Genomic DNA, 17,046 nt, shown 5'->3' with positions numbered 1-17,046 from the left:
TAGCACCCCCTTGTGGCCCCCTTCACTCAAAAAATTAAGCCTTTTTTCAAGATTTACCATTTCAATTAATAGTAAAATTCCATCAAATTGAATTGAATAATCTTTACATATTGTTCAAATGAGTAAAAACAACTAAATCTTAATAAAACATTTTGTATAAATCTTAAACTTAATTTTAAATTATTATTTTTTTTAATTTTTTTTTTTTACATTTATGAGTACACGAATCACATTCCCCATTCCCTTGTTCCATTACGATTTATACAAAATGTTTTATTAAGCTCAAGTTTTTTTTTGTTTTTTTTACTCATTTAAAATTCTTAAGATGAATAATATGAAAGGATTATTCAATTCAATTTGATGGAATTTTACTATTAATTGAAATGCGTAAATCTTGAAAAAGGTTCTAACTGTAGGGATCCCGGCCGGTCCCCAGTTTGAAAACGCGCTTCAAAAAAGAAATAGCCTACTTCAGGGGAAGTCGAAAACTACGAGTAGAAACGAGAGCAATTCGTTCATTTAAAAATACATTCCAAAAACGGATTCATTCACGAACGAAACATAGGCTACTGCTGTGCTATACATTTTCCTCTTGTCTCAGCGGCTCCTGATGTTTCAAACATGCGATCGTCACTCATGATGACGTAGCTACGATTTACCTCCGTTTTTAGTCTTTTAGTAATTCTGTGCCAATTAGTGGCTGTCATTACCATAATCTGAGCAACATTCCTGAAAGGAGATAAAACAACTGTCCTGACTTGCATTGACATGATAGTCCTAACGGAATCACAACATAGGCTACGTATGCGATTTATCCGTACGCCTTAACTTAAAGTCTCAAGTCTTGATCGGTGTAAGGATGTGACACGTTGTCAATAATCAATAAAGTGCTTTAATGATCTGTTCTCCTCCTCTCCTCGTCTCCTCCCCTCAGATGTGCATCATCCAGCGCTCGCGCTCCCTCACTTCAGCACTCGCGTTTCTCAAGTGCGCGTCTTCTGCATTTAACGCCAGCATCATTCGAGGTAGAGCGACACACACAGAGGCAAGAGGGAGAGAGGAATACGAACACTTCGAGGAGACAGACGCCCGAGACAAGGTCGACTGAGTCTCACGATCCGTTCTGCGTGTCTCGCGCTCGGACGCTCCAGACGCGGGCGCGTGTGTTTTGCGCTGTCTCCTCTCCACGCGTCTGTTTCCAGGGGTCTTAAATCTGGAGGCGAGGACCCGGGGATGAGCCTGCTGTCGAGGGGCTTCGACATGGCGGGCTGGGGGTTCCGTTGGGTTCTGGTTCTGGTGCTGCTCGCGCTCTGGAGGCCCGGGACCGCTTGTCCGGAGCTCTGCACGTGCACGGGCGTGCGGATCTCGTGCGTGGATGCGGAGCGCAGTATCATTGCTTTTCCAATGTTGCAGTCCGAGGCGGAGATGGAGAATATCACAGACATGTAAGTCACACAGAAGATGCCAGGGGTCACTGAAGGTGATCATGCATGTTGTGTCAACTCTTTAAAGCAGCCAGCCAATGAATTACAGCGTCGTTAACTTGCATAATTGTGCCTATGATTTATTCAATTTGATTTATTGTACGTGAATTACTGTGCCAAAGTAATTTTATAAGTGCAAACCACATTATTATTGTCATTATATTCTCTTCAGTGCTGCTTCTGGTATGTTTACACAATATGTTTGCTAAAATAATGATATGAGACAGATGCCAATGAAGACATTTTGATGGACTTTAGGTCACAAATCACACCAGAGCGTCAAGGCCATATTTTATCGAGCGTGATGTATTTTCTGAATTACCCTGGATGATTTTTTAAAGAGAATGTTCTTGTTGCTGTTTACAGATACATTGCAAATCAAGGCAGTTTCACATCCATTAATGAAAAAGATCTCAACTTGTACCGCAACCTCAGAAACTTGTGAGTACTAAAATGTGGAACAACTTGTATGTTCTTTATATGCGGTGAGATGGAAGTTTATGACATCGGTGTTTGTCTTATCCCTCAGAACTGTAACAAACACGAGGCTCACGTATATTTCGAGGCAGGCCTTTCAGAGCAACCTGAAACTACAATATCTGTGAGTGTTTTGGTTTTGGACGAGCTGGAGGTTCAATTTAGCAAAGTTACAAACATCTGATATTGTGGGAATTTAGTATGTATCTTTATCAGTGCTGATCATTGCCTCCTTTTTCAGGAATCTCAAAGAGAACAATCTGTCGTATCTATCCTGGAGGACTTTTCATCATTTAAACATTTCATCCCTGTGAGTCTCGGAATGTTTATTGAAGATATATTACAGTTACCATTCAGTGTGTGCTGTGCCTCCAGTGTGACGTTTTGGTTTGGTTTTGGTGATTAAAATATTTCATTTTCTATGACAGCAAATTATGCTTGCACACAATATACAATTAAATAATATATTCCAAAACTATTAAAAAGTCAAATGTATTTGAAAACAAAAATTGTAAATTTTCAAGGTTGTTGGTAAATTGGATCATTTTTGGAATCAGCCAGTGCCGACACTCTTGAAAATATTGTCTGATAAACTGGACTTGCCAGTTTTGCTTTTCGGCATGGTTGAATTGGATCAGTGAGGTCAGCAGAAAAGACATCGGTAAATAAAGTGAGATTAAATGCATAAAGTATATTCATGTGATTTAACATTTAATTATTGCAGGTTTGCGTAATATTCAGAGTTTGCATGTCACTGTTTTTATTCATTTTTGAGGAATACTGAATCTGCTTTTCTGCAAGTGAGATGAGTAAATGCATGTTCACATTTACAATACCCATCTTGTTCACACACACAACGCCTCTGCACTCACTCCCGAGCTGTCAGTCAATACAGGGGAAAACAAAGTAACTTGCGTCATTTATTTGAAAAAGTATCAGATATTTGTTGCAAATTGAAAAGTAATGCATTACTTTACTAGTTACTTCAAAAAGTAATCTGATTACATAACTCGTGTTACTTGTAATGTGTTACCCTCAGCACTGTCCATATCCACTGTGTGATACATCCTGATTATGATGTAGTCCTACCAGGTTACATGTAGAGTTATTTGGGTTCTTGTGTGAGCAGGGCACTGTTATAATACATTTGTATGCATTGGTATGTCGCAGGTTGCTGGCAGGCAATACTTTGCAGTGCTCGTGTGAAAACGTGTGGTTGAAGCAGTGGAGAGGAGAGGAGTCCGAGGAGCTGATGTGTGTGGAGGAGGGAGGGAAGAAGAGAGCTCTGGCTATGCTCACACTGCCCAACTGTGGTAAGAATTACTTGATAAAGAAAACATACGGACAATACAGTCTAGATTTCCTTTTACAGAGTAATCAAATTATCCTTGATCTTCTGAGTAAGATATACAGTAGGAGCTCTGTGAAAATGTACTGTAACTTTAAGAACTCAAATTTTTAGGCCATTTATTGAAACAATGTTGAAAAAACAAACATTCCATGATTCCCCAACGTTCTGATGCAAGATAGTCACAGTCCTGCCCAGACACAGTGAGATAAGATGAAGCTGGTTAGATTATTGTTAGACGGTAATTCCTAAACTAACGATAAGTGAGTGAAATAAGCAAACTCTGCAAATAGTTCTGAATGTTTGAAACCAGTGGCTGAATTCGATTTTTAACAAGAACCTTGATCGTTTCAGTCTGATTTAAACAGTGTTTACTGCTAATTTCACCACAGATTGTTTTGCGAATCTGTCATAATGTACTATAATGTACTATAGCAAAGATGGGACAGTTAAAAACAGGAACCAGCATTAACCATAAGCTTGTGAGCGCAGTGCTGTATCTATTTCACATGTGAGAGGGCGTTCACATTGAATTTTAAAAAAGGACCGCAGCAAAAATGTTGCTTAATTTGAAGAATCAGAAAGAAAAACGACCAGGAAAAAATTTGATTGTGGCTGTTTTGGTGAAAAAAGAACGTGAGTACACCTGAGGGGGTAACAAATAATGATAATAAATGATATCTATGGATCATTTGATTGATAAGAGGCACTCGTCTTTATCAGTGTAAGTTTAGTATTATTTGCTATTTTAGTATTTATTAATATTAAGTTATAGTAAATTTGTTATGTGCTTTTGTCATTTTGATTACTTTTTCTCCACTCTAAAAAATGCTGGGTTGTTTCAATCCACGTTTGGGTAAAATATGGACAAACCCAAACGTTGGATTTAAAATGTAATTTAAAAAATGTAAACCAATGGTTGGGTTTGTCCATACAGTATTTGACCCAAACGTGGGTTGAAACAACCCAGCATTTTTTAGAGTGTCGATTTAACTTTTATATATTTTTAAATTTTAGTCATTTTATTACTTCAACTTGATTTATTTTAGTTAGTTGCAAAGGCAACATTTCTAAATATCAACTATACTATATAATATATAATATTTATATTCTGTTTTATTATTTCAATTACCGAAAATGATTTATAACAGTTGTAATTTTACTTAACAACACCAACACTGGCCTTTATTACAAGCTTTTAAGAACTGAATCCCCTAAAACTGATTGTCAACCAGATGCCAGTTGAAAGAATTAACTAAGACATTCCACTATGGCCTGGATAACTGAGAATCCGCATATTTGAAAGGAAACTTGCGGTTTCACTCATATAATATTCCAGACTGAAGTTTAGGTTTGTTTGTTTGGTAAGATGTGATTTGTCCAGGCTGTAGTTTTATGGCTGCGGCTTGAGACGCGGATCATTATTGATCCGAAGATCAGCCTCCAGCCAGGCCTATTTTAAGCAGTACCACAGCAGAAGGGCCTCGAGGGAGGAAGAGAGGACAAGAGAGAGAGGGAGGAAAAGGGAAAAATAGAGACAGACGGGGGGATCCCCAGAATGCAAAAACACTGAGACATTTAGACTCTGCTGAGCGTCTGCTGGCCTGTGGCCAAATGTGCCTTTCTTTTCCATTTTTTGTGCCATGAAAGAAAAAAAGCTGCTCCACTGACTCGTTTGAACTTGCCATCGTTTTTGGAACATCTCGAGTGCCAGATGTACATTAATGATGTTTTGCCAAAACAATGAAGAGGATGCCTTTTAATCCCAAAAATGATTCACTTGCCCCTTATGCCGTTCCAAACCAGGGGTGTGTTTCCCGTACAACGCCATAACTCGCTGCTTCACTACCATAGAATGATGTATCGTTGAAGAAACCAACTAGCTAGTCACGACTGTTTCCCGAAACCGTACTGTCGCAAAGTGGTCATTCAGCCACGTTTGTTTAATGATGTTACGCAGGTGGTGGAGTAGGCTAATAACTCCTTTTAATGAATCTGTTTGAGATCAAATTAATGCTAGATGTTTTGCTATAAATTACGGACATGGCATCTGAGGATTATTTATCATTTTTCTCAATTATTTAGCTTTATTTCCAGATTCAATCATAAACAAAAAACTCTTCAAAAACGGTGCTTTAATTCTTGACAAACTGAAAGATGTAAAGGACATTTGTACGTATTCTAAATAAAAGATAGATTGTACTGATTGTCAGCTTGCTTATTTTGCTCAAGATAAGGATTTAGTGAGTCCACATGTCATGCAAACAGGTCGAGAGCTGTCGTTCCAACCACACAACTTTGCGATGCTGTTTGCAAATGTTCGTTAGAGCTAGCCTATGTTTTCGGGAAACACTGAGTCGTTGAACTATGCTGATAACGACGGAACTTGCGAACATAGTTGGCTAACGATGCTTTCGGGAAACACTGAGTCGTTGAACTATGCTGATAACTACGGAACTTGCGAACATAGTTGGCTAACGATGCTTTCGGGAAACACTGAGTCGTTGAACTATGCTGATAACTACGGAACTTGCGAACATAGTTGGCTAACGATGCTTTCGGGAAACACTGAGTCGTTGAACTATGCTGATAACTACGGAACTTGCGAACATAGTTGGCTAGCGATGCTTTCGGGAAACACTGAGTCGTTGAACTATGCTGATAACTACGGAACTTGCGAACATAGTTGGCTAACGATGCTTTCGGGAAACACTGAGTCGTTGAACTATGCTGATAACGACGGAACTTGCGAACATAGTTGGCTAACGATGCTTTCGGGAAACACTGAGTCGTTGAACTATGCTGATAACGACGGAACTTGCGAACATAGTTGGCTAACGATGCTTTCGGGAAACAATGAGTCGTTGAACTATGCTGATAACTACGGAACTTGCGAACATAGTTGGCTAACGATGCTTTCGGGAAACACTGAGTCGTTGAACTATGCTGATAACGACGGAACTTGCGAACATAGTTGGCTAACGATGCTTTCGGGAAACACTGAGTCGTTGAACTATGCTGATAACGACGGAACTTGCGAACATAGTTGGCTAACGATGCTTTCGGGAAACACTGAGTCGTTGAACTATGCTGATAACGACGGAACTTGCGAACATAGTTGGCTAACGATGCTTTCGGGAAACACTGAGTCGTTGAACTATGCTGATAACGACGGAACTTGCGAACATAGTTGGCGAACGATGCTTTCGGGAAACAATGAGTCGTTGAACTATGCTGATAACGACGGAACTTGCGAACATAGTTGGCGAACGATGCTTTCGGGAAACACACCCCTGTATGACTGAACACAGAAGAAGATATTTTGGGATACAATGGGGTCCAGTGACATTTAGACTCCACTGACTTTCATTGTATGGACAAAAACAATTCTTCAAAATATATATATATATTTTTTGTTTTCTGTAGAAAGCCACAGAGGTTTGGAATGATGTGAGCATGAGTAGCCTAAATGATGAAAGAATTAAACATTTTGGGTGAATTGCTTTTTAAGAGTAGGAGCTGCTATGGGAAAATCCAGTCGGAACAGACTGAAGGTGTGTTTTGTTGGATATTTACCTTCAAACATAAAAAAGTACATACAGTCTTAAAATGATCGTAGCTGCGTGACCTGCAGTTTCCGGCAGCAGAAAGAGATTCCCGGGACGCGGTGATAAGGATGTAACCTGCGGCAGCCTGGGAGCAGATGGAGATAGAGATCTGAGAGCTGTCCGCACTCTATGGCCTTGAGTTTAGTGGGAGCGCCTAGCGGGATAGATCGGTGTTCCTGTGATGCCGATGGAGAAGTACGAGTTAATCTGAGCTAAATTTAATTCAAATATACACTTCGGTTTCACTTTAAAAATAATTGTCTGTTAGAAAATAAGAAATAAGATTAGTTTTTTTAAGACTATTTTTATATTATAACATAACATAACATAACATCAAAAATGATTGTTTTTGAGAATTGGTCAATTGGTTTTAAAATGTTTTCATGTTAAAATTAAGTTACTTTAATTTAATTTATTACATTTCTGAACTAAAAGTAAAATATCAAATACATATCTCAGTGCCCCTTTAACTATACCCGGAAAATGTCCAAAAATTAGAAATAGAATTAAAGATTTCTTTAAAATTTATTCAAAACAATACATTAAATTAAATATAGATACAGTAGTGGCCAAAAGTGATGTCCGAAAGGGTATATTTATTTTTAATGACCTTACAAGTTCAATTAAACCGAAATATTTTATATAGGCTACATATTTTTATATATTTTGAATATGAGGGAAGAATAAAAATGGTTCATGTGTTTATCTGACAAAATGATGTGTTTAAAAAAGGCAACATACAGCCAAAGGTTTTATTTTACTATTCAAAAAATGCATAGAAATACAAAACGCTCACAGGAAAAAGCAAACATTGACTACAACAAGCAACATAATCAGTTATTAATATGTCGTTGGTTCTCTCTTACATGTTCTTAATATCTTTATATGATGGCCTGCACAAGTGGATGTCCACACAATTTGGCATATTTCATTGCGTTATCACAAATAAAATAATCGACTCTAAGCACAGTACAAATTTTCTTACAGATCACAAAAAGTATTTGGTTTATGTTTTTGAGAATTTGAAACCCTATTCATGTTAAAACTAATTTACTTTGATTACATTTATTTAAAGTGATTCAATTAAAAAAAATCGAATAAATGTGTACATTTTAAAAGCTTTTAAAAGGATCAAATACATATCTCTGTGTAATTTTAAATATAACCTGAAAATGGCAACAAAAAAATAGTCATTTGAAACAATATAATATGGAAAACTGGAAAGTTCAAAAGACTCAAAGATTGAGACACAGATATAGATAATATTGTTCCTTTTTTATGTTGTTATAAGTGTCATGTCCTGAATGGCAAACTACTGCCAATCTGACCATTCAGACTTAAACGCATTTTGAAAAAATATTACAAACCACTTATATTCTACGGACCGTTAGATATTTTTTTAATCTAAAACCAAGACAACGATACTGATTAACAGTATAATTTTGTTACTAATTACTACTTTATTGTTAATCAGTGTATAAACGTTCTGGTTGGTGGTCTGTTGTTGTTTCTAGTTCTCCCCACTGTGACTCTCAAACCCACCAAAGTGACCATGCGGAAAGGGTCAAATGTGACGCTGGTGTGCAACACGTCAGGAACGCCCACGCCTAATCTGAACTGGGACACCTGCAAATTAAACTCAGCGCACCAGGTAAATCTGATCTTCATCTCTTTCAGTTGTAATTATTAGTGGTTGTTGCAATTTCTTTTCGTGTGGATGCCAGAGGACATCCAGACTGGAGGAGCATGGGTAACAACACCAATTCATTTCACTGTTTTCTCTAGTTTGTTAGGTCTCTCCACAGCATTTTAAAATTGTATTGCAGACCAGTATTGTTCAGTCATTTTGATGATACATTATGAAAGCCATTCCTTATTCATGACATTTTGCATTAGATTTTGCTGAGAGGATTGCTTAATTATTTAACAGATTTTGTTAATTTTCCATTGTCCCCATGAAATAAAAATCTAAGTTTTTTGCCTTGTAGTATAATGTTAGCCTTTCTGTTATCTATAAGCTAGTGTGCTCTAAAACAATGACAAAATTTGCATTTAGAAGATATAAGCATTCAAAACTTAGTCTCTCTCACTTATATGGCTCAATGATTTTGATGACATCACTCTGAACTTCAGTTTCGCATCAGGTTTTCTGTCCAATCAAATACTCTCTAGAATCTGAAGCCCCGCCCCCTATATTATAAATAGACGCTAAAGCTGCGGCTGAAATCGGTCACTTGTTCACACAATTACTATTTTCTACATGGTGAATGGCACGTAGTGCACTATATAGGGGATAGGGAACTATTCAGACAGTGTAAATATGCTTTCCACTGGGGCGAATGAAGTCACGCGAACCACCTGCGCTGCGCACACAATCTGCTCTGATCCAGAGACACAATAGCACAGAGCGGATCACATGATGTAGTCGACGCAGACCAGGAACCGTATCGGACCCATTTGAATTCTGCACAGAAAGCTATATTTTAAAGAAATATGGTGTAGATTATGAGAAGAAATGGTTTGAGATTAGGAGGGAACTGCGGCTTTACTGAGCTCAACAGCTCTAGTCGAGCTGTGATATAAATGAAACGCTATTGGCTATTTAAAAAAAGGGGAGGGGCTATTCGATATGTCCCACCCTGTCTTCCTGTTTCAGTGGAAATTACGTGGGCCTTTAAGGCTTTGATTGATGGAACAGGGCAAAACCACCTTAATAACCGCTTTTCCACGGCCAAACCGTTATCATTGCCTAACCGTTCCATTCTGTGCCGATCCGGCCCAGACGGCACGGATAAGATTTCATTTTCTGATATCAGAGCTCTTTGGAATGTAATATTAGTCAATGCCTTTGAAATGCAAGAATTTACAGAGGTATGAGATGTAAGTAGCGACCGCATTATGGAGGATGATCAGGTATTTCTATTATTAACTTGTGTTTACTTCGCTCAAATAGCGTGCTTGGCCAGCTACAGAGAAACCGGTTTGTAATCATGCATGTGCCGAACCAAGCTCAGGCGGAAATATAACCGTAACCAATTCCTAAACCGTTCGGCCCAATGGTGGAAAAGCGGCTAATGTATATTGCAATTTGCAAACCATTTTCATAATGAGGCGTAACAGGATATCCCCAAAAACAACAATCCCCGAATAGCTATTGGTCAACATTATCCAACTGGCCATCCGCCTAAGCGACGCCAATGGAAAAGGAAAGTCATTTCAGAGGAGGAGCAACTGATTACATTTTGATTAAAGACAAGTATTGTTTTCTTTGGAATAACATGCGACAATGAATTGTCCACAATAAGGCTAGGAATCTGTATTATCTGTATTAAGGAGGAGTTCTATTGCATAGACTTTAAATAGAAATGACTTTGACATTGCTGTAACTCACACCCCCAGAAAGAAGGCTCAGGTCAGATGTCAGAGCTGAAGCTCAAGCTCTTTAATGTCTCTTCTCTGGACAACGGATGCAAAATCACCTGCAGATCTGACAACATGGTGGGAGAGTCTGAGGCGTCTGTGCATCTGGACATACTGTGTAAGTTATCAAGAGAAACACACAGCTGTAAAACAAGAACAGATACCCACTGTTTTAGGAGAATGATTGCACAAGTCTGGGATTTTTATATACACTACCCAAGTTTTAACGTTTTTAACAGCATTCCCAAAGGGCTACATTTATTTAAAATCTTTTGTAACATTATACATTTCTTTACTGTAACTTTTGATCGATTTTAATGCATCCTTGCTGAATAACAGGGGGAAAAAAATCAGTAACACTTAATTTTAATGTGACGTAGTTGCATAGACTTTAAATAGAAATGACTTTGACATTGCTGTAACTCACACCCCCAGAAAGGAAACTAATTATAACTAATTCCCCAGAAACTAATTATACATGTAGTAATAGCAGTAAATTATGCATTATTACAAGTAACTAACCCTAAACCAAACCGGTAGCACTTTATTTTACAGCCCTGATCCCCAATGTACATACTATGTACTTATTATAGTCATTACAACAACTGGGTAATAACTAGGTACTACCCCTAAACCAAACCTTAACCTATGTAGTTACCTTGTACTTTCTTAGTTAAGTACACTGTAAGTACACATACTGTAAAATAAAGGCCATCCACCTAACCCTAACCGTAACTATAGTAAGTACATGTAGATATTTAATATCACACAGTACTTATTTGAGTTGGTACAATGTAACTATGTCACCTTAAAATAAAGGGTTACACTTTATTTGGTGTCCTTTTTACAGTGTAATTATGCATGTAAGTACTGTGTAATAATAATTAACTACATGTACTTACTATAGGGTTAGGGTTAGGATTGGAGTTTGGTTTAGGGCTTGTTGCATGTAATTATGCATAATTTATTTATTACTACAGTAACTAACTGTAACATCTAACAATGACACTGTAAAATAAAGTGTTACATTATTTAATCAGCAAATAATACATTTTAATAAGACCAAGCCTGTAATGCTACCATAAAACATTAAGTATTTAAGTTTGTTTATGCTTGTGTTGTCCATTTATTTGGGTCATTTAGTTTCCCCCGTGATCAGCAAGCTGATGGATGCGATCTCAGACCACCATTGGTGCATTCCCTTCAGCGTGGCGGGTAACCCAGAGCCGAAACTGAGCTGGTTATTAAACGACCAACCTGTGGAAGAGGGCAGCTTTATCCATACCATGATCCACGATTATTCAGAGGGGGAATACCACGGTTGCTTACAGCTTGACAGTCCCACACACATCAACAATGGGAAATACACGCTGATGGCCAGTAATGCATACGGAGATGACAGCAAGGCAGTATTCGCTCATTTCATGCATGAGCCATGGAACGGTGAGTTGAAATTAGCATGCAACCAAATCTGCTAAATGAATAAATGTAAAATCAAAGCAATTTCTATGAATGTGAATGAGAAGTTGCCCTATTTGTTTTCTTTTTCATGTTTATTCATCAGAATCAGTTACCGATCCGGTGTATTATGGTGAGTCTAGTTTAAGAAATTATGGAATATTATGAATGTTTATAGCCATAGTTCATTCATAATTTATTCACATTTGTGTCATTTCAAACCCATATGACTTATGATTTTCTTGTGTTCCACGCAAGAAAGTCATATGGGTTTGGATCAACACAAGTCAATGTTGACAATTTTCATTTTGGGGTGAACTATTGCTTTTTAGTCATTTATTACATAATACACGTATTCATCATAATGTTATGAAATCTTTATTACAAAATTTTTGTTAAAAAAAGTGATAATTCATAAAAAATCGTACATTTTCTTCTTCCGTTTGTCTTTTTGTGTGTGAGATCCCACTACAGGTATGTACAAAAGACACAGGAACATACGCAATTATAGATGATAGATTTGTAATCTATGCACATATATCTGAGTGTTTCTTCTCTTCCAAACAGATGACACTCCTCTTGGACCACCTGAGGACAAAGTTGCTGTGAGTGAAATTTTATTATTCTTAAGTTTCATAATTTCATAGGTTTTTAATACTGCATCAAAATAAAAATAAAAAAGTCTGTGCATTACAGTGATTTTACCACGAGTAGGATTTTTACGGACAATGTAGGGTGGAGTTGCTAAAACCCCTTAACAATGTTAAAATGTCAAACACTCTCAAGTGGCTTATAGACTTTTTTTTTCTTTTCTTTTCTTTTCTTTTTTTTAAATGGCAGCAACAGCAATATGATAATTGACACTGATGTTTAACAAATAGTTACTTTTATTAATATTAATAATTGGAATTAACAAGTAATATAGTCAATTATGGCTGTTCATGCTTGACAAGCAATGGAATAGCTTGCCACAATTATATATAATGTATGTTTATCATAATTTTACAACAACTTCAAATGCATTTCATCAAATCAGAAATGGTCTAAACCTTTTTAGAATAAATACACTTTTATAAATTGTATTACTTCACAGTGTTATGGCATTTTTATGTTGTTATTGTCATTGTTATGTTCCAAACCCATAAGAATTTCGTTCATCTTCGGAACACAAATTAAGATCTTTTTAATGAAATCTGAGAGATTTCTGTCCCTCCATTGACAGCTGCGCAACTACCACTTAAACTCTTTAAAAAATTCATAAAGAGATCGTAAAACTATGAATTAAGTGGTTTAGTCGAAATTTTCTGAAGAGACTCGATCGCTTTATATGATGAACAGATTTAATTTAGTCTTTTATTCACATATAAACATTGATCAGCGAACATAAACAGAAGCTCAACCGAACCTGCTTGTGGCGCGAGAATGAACCTCATTGGTTCTTGCAGAAGCTCAAACGTGATGCGTAACACGAGAATGAACCTCATTGGTTCTTGCAGAAGCTCAAACGTGATGCGTAACACGAGAATGAACCTCATTGGTTCTCGCAGAAGCTCAAACGTGTTGCGGTAACACAAGACAACACAACACGTCAAGCGAACATGCTTGAGCTTCTTTTTACCACAACTGATGTGTGGGTTGATGAATGTTTATTAATGTCTCTTCAGAAAATTTGGACTAAACCCTATGGATTAGTTTTACGATCTCTTTATAAACTTTTTGAAGTGTTAAAGTGTCCGTTGCATAGCTGTCAATGGAGGGACAGAAACCTCTCAGATTTCATTAAAAAGATCTTTACTTGTATTCCGAAGATCAACGAAAGTCTTACTTACGGGTGAGTAATGACAGAATTTTTGGGTGAACTATCCCTTTAAGCCATCTGTGATGTATGTTTGTGACCTCTAGATGCCCAATCAGTTTTTAGTATAGTAAACTCGTCAAAATCTCTTCCTCATGGAGAGCAAGTATTTTTACCCAATGAAGCTTTGAATGCAGCGACTGCTCTTTGAAGACTCTTCATTCTGCTTGTAGGTGTACGTGGTCGTGGGAATTGCAGCAATCACATTCACAGGCTTCATCTTGATGCTTGTCATTCTGAAGTTTGGACGCAACTCAAAGTTTGGAATCAAAGGTAAGCACCTCTCAGCTCTGTGCGCGGCTCTGCCAAACCTTCATTAAGGACTGCTTTGGAAAGACACATTGTTCTGGGCGGAATAAGTGGGTTTCCTTTGTGGAAATTGAAAAAGAGGAATGCTAAAGGAAGGCTGTGCTTCGACTCTTTAATGAGCTGTAATAATTACTAATACACACTTAATCTATTATAACATTTGTTTCTCAGGGAGAATATTAAAGAGGACTTATTATGCTTTTTTACATTTCCAACTTTCTTTAGTGTGTAATGTTGCTGTTTGAACAAAAAAAGTTCGAAAGCACAAAGTCACTCCAGCAAGAATTATTCTCTATATCAGTGTCACTGTTTCTGAACTCCCTGAAACGCCTCCATTGTAGTCTTGAGTTTTCTTCCGGGAACGAACATTTCACAATATTCCTCATTTAAATCATTCTTGCCCAAGGGATACGGAAAATAAAGGGGCAAGGCCTGATTGAGTTAGTAGTGTGTTGAAACTCGTGGGATTTCCCAAACATGCTCTAAGCTGTTGACCAATCACAACACACTGGTCCAGCCGACCAATCAGAGCACATTGTCCTTTTCGGAAGGAGGGGCTTCATAGAGACAGGAACTAAACAGAGTAACTGACAGACTGGGAAGAGAGGAGCTGCAACAATATCAAATGAAATGTGAAAAAAAAATAAGGTTTATTGAACATTCAAGCATGAAACCCTGTTCAAAAGCTAAGCCAAGACTATGTAACAGGGTATAATAGGTCCTCTTTAAAAAGTGCTCACTAATATATTAAAGTTTGCTTAAATAATCTTTGCTGACTACTAGATACTAAAGCGTTTTCTTGCATTCTTGTTTGTCTCTCCCAATGATGTGTGCCATGCTTCTTGACTAAACATGACTCCTCTTAGGGAATAAACTTGTGCATTGTGTTGTGGAGGGGTGATTGTTTTTCATTTAGTAAGTTTGTTAGAAGATTTTTCTTAAGAAAGGAGTGTGAAAGTGCAGATGTTGCTGATACTAGTGTGGTTGCCAGGGCGTTGCTACAGTATATGGTGGTTAAGGTGCTCTGAGTAGTTTCTATTTCATTATGTTGTTGCTAGGGTGTTTTGTGTGGTTGCTAGGTGGTTATTTACTGGCCCTGGTATGATATTCTTGATATTCTTGATATTCTGATCGCTATGCTTTGGGTAATGCTTTCATGCAAGGTGATTTACTAAGCTTTGCTCTAGTCAATTTACTGGTATTTACGCCATTATTTAACGCCCCAAAACAGCATATCTTTAACCAAATGCTAATTTGTACTGCTCTTGTTAGATTGTGTTGGTCATTATGGAAATGTTCCGGCTGTGTTCTTTAATTTACGCGTCATCAGTAGATCGCGTGCAGAACTTTCCATTCTCATTGGCCCTTTTTTGGAATTGCTCTCTCATGCTAATTGACCGTTCGCAAAGACCCGCCATCTTTAGTTACTGTTGCTATATCCGACAAGCCATGCCGCTCTCACGCCACACATCGTGTTCTCACGCAGAGAAAAATACATCTCGGAGCAAAGAGGACACTGATAGACAGGACAGAGCAGGTTACTTTTTATCTGAAACTAAGTCTCAACTTTCAAATTTTGTCTTTTCTTTAAGAAATTTAAACAATAAATAGCATTTTGTGGCTCTTTAATGTGTCTGACAGATCGCTGTAGCGTCTCAGTTAAAGCTGCTCGTGAACCGATCATCTCTTCCTTCTAGTTAATTTATAGCATCAAATAAACATGAATGAACATCAGAAGGAACGTTGTTTCAACCGCGGAAAGACGTCAGTACAGATTTTCAAGTTCAAGTCCACCGACGTTAATCTATTAACTCTCTTGACTGCTTTGTCAGACAAAATGGCGGATTCGGCAGATGGCGAATTATGATTGGTCAGATCGCCTGTCAATCAAACTCCTGGCGAAGGGTGAATTTGCCCTGTTTAGTAAATCTGGCCCTTACTGTTAAGGTAGAGTCACATTAGCGAAATTTTGGTAAAAAGTGTAGCAGTGTGTGAAGCACAGCTCACACAGAAGTCACTTTAAAAACCATTAGGCTTTCGTTTGGTCAGCGCGATGAATGGGGAAATCTTTCACCTTTTGCTTGCGAAAATTTGCTGGACATCAGTAAATGTGACCGCGCATAATCTCGGCACGTTCTCTGTAATTTACTAATGATCCTCTAAAGCAGATTTTCATTGTTTTATTCCCCACATATACGTGTGTTTGCGTTTGTCTTGCTCCTGACAGCTTGATAGTCAGTATGTCTCTGAGTGAGAGCGTGTGATTGTTTTTGTGGTTTCTCTGAGAGGAAGTGTCGAGTTAGATGTCCTAAGGGGCTTATTTTCGCACAGTGGTCTTGAGTGTGTGTGTGTAAGTGCCTCCTTGGTTGTCCACAAGGACAAAATGCATGATTACTTACTTATATGAAGGTTTCATGCCCATGTTTTATGATCCTAATCATGCTGTAATCACTGCGTGAATGTGTTTTCACTCTATTTTTATTTTTTATACAAATAATTTAATAAGAATAAGGATTTGAGTGAACACTTTATTTCTAGGTTCTTTAAACCCAGTGTGTTCTCAAACATTCGGACCCCACTGTAGATACACACACAAACACATCTCACTGCAGCATAGAGAAAAGCAGACCCCTGCACCATTCAGAGAGGAGCGGAAGTGGAGTGGGAATGAGGAACGAGGTGAAATTGTAGCCCTCGGGTTCAGGAAGTGTGGGTGTCTGCAGAGACGCAGTTCTCCATCTGCCTGACAGAGAGAGTCAGCAACCTTGTGCTTATCAATGATTCAGAGGCCAGGTATCAGTTTTCTCTGGTTTGGACGAATCAAAAAAATCAATAAAGCTCGTCAAGGTCAGAAGTATCATCAGTCTTTCACTCGTGGTCTTTGGTTGACAAACTAAAGGTGCTCCTCACCCTCAGTCACCATCCCACAATTCTCCTCTCTCCACCATCAGACGTGAAGGTTTTTATAGGAATGTCCCTGGTTCAAAACAACATTTGAATACTTTGAACATGACTTTAAAATAATGCACTTATAATGGAAGTCTATGGGGAAAGGCTCTGCTCTGGAAAAGGCTGTTTTGAAAGTAC

General features: G+C 37.9%; 1 protein-coding gene across 1 annotated transcript in view; it reads left to right on the top strand.

Moving 5' to 3' along the window:
- The first annotated feature begins 447 nt into the window (after positions 1–447).
- ntrk2a (neurotrophic tyrosine kinase, receptor, type 2a) overlaps positions 448–17,046 on the top strand; it is a 50,576-nt gene continuing 33,977 nt past the window's right edge. The window contains exons 1-11 of the mRNA XM_084390120.1: positions 448–1,445; positions 1,851–1,925; positions 2,014–2,085; positions 2,203–2,271; positions 3,132–3,274; positions 8,432–8,568; positions 10,317–10,455; positions 11,481–11,780; positions 11,902–11,928; positions 12,363–12,400; positions 13,824–13,923. Coding sequence (XP_084246246.1) covers positions 1,234–1,445; positions 1,851–1,925; positions 2,014–2,085; positions 2,203–2,271; positions 3,132–3,274; positions 8,432–8,568; positions 10,317–10,455; positions 11,481–11,780; positions 11,902–11,928; positions 12,363–12,400; positions 13,824–13,923 — 1,312 coding nt within the window. The 5' untranslated portion in view covers positions 448–1,233. The remainder of the gene's footprint in view (positions 1,446–1,850; positions 1,926–2,013; positions 2,086–2,202; positions 2,272–3,131; positions 3,275–8,431; positions 8,569–10,316; positions 10,456–11,480; positions 11,781–11,901; positions 11,929–12,362; positions 12,401–13,823; positions 13,924–17,046) is intronic.

This window comes from Rutilus rutilus, assembly GCF_951802725.1.
Source record: "Rutilus rutilus genome assembly, chromosome: 19".
NCBI classification, from domain to species: Eukaryota; Metazoa; Chordata; class Actinopteri; order Cypriniformes; family Leuciscidae; genus Rutilus; species Rutilus rutilus.
Note: the sequence above shows the minus strand (reverse complement) of the source record. Positions and strands in the feature narration are given on the sequence as shown.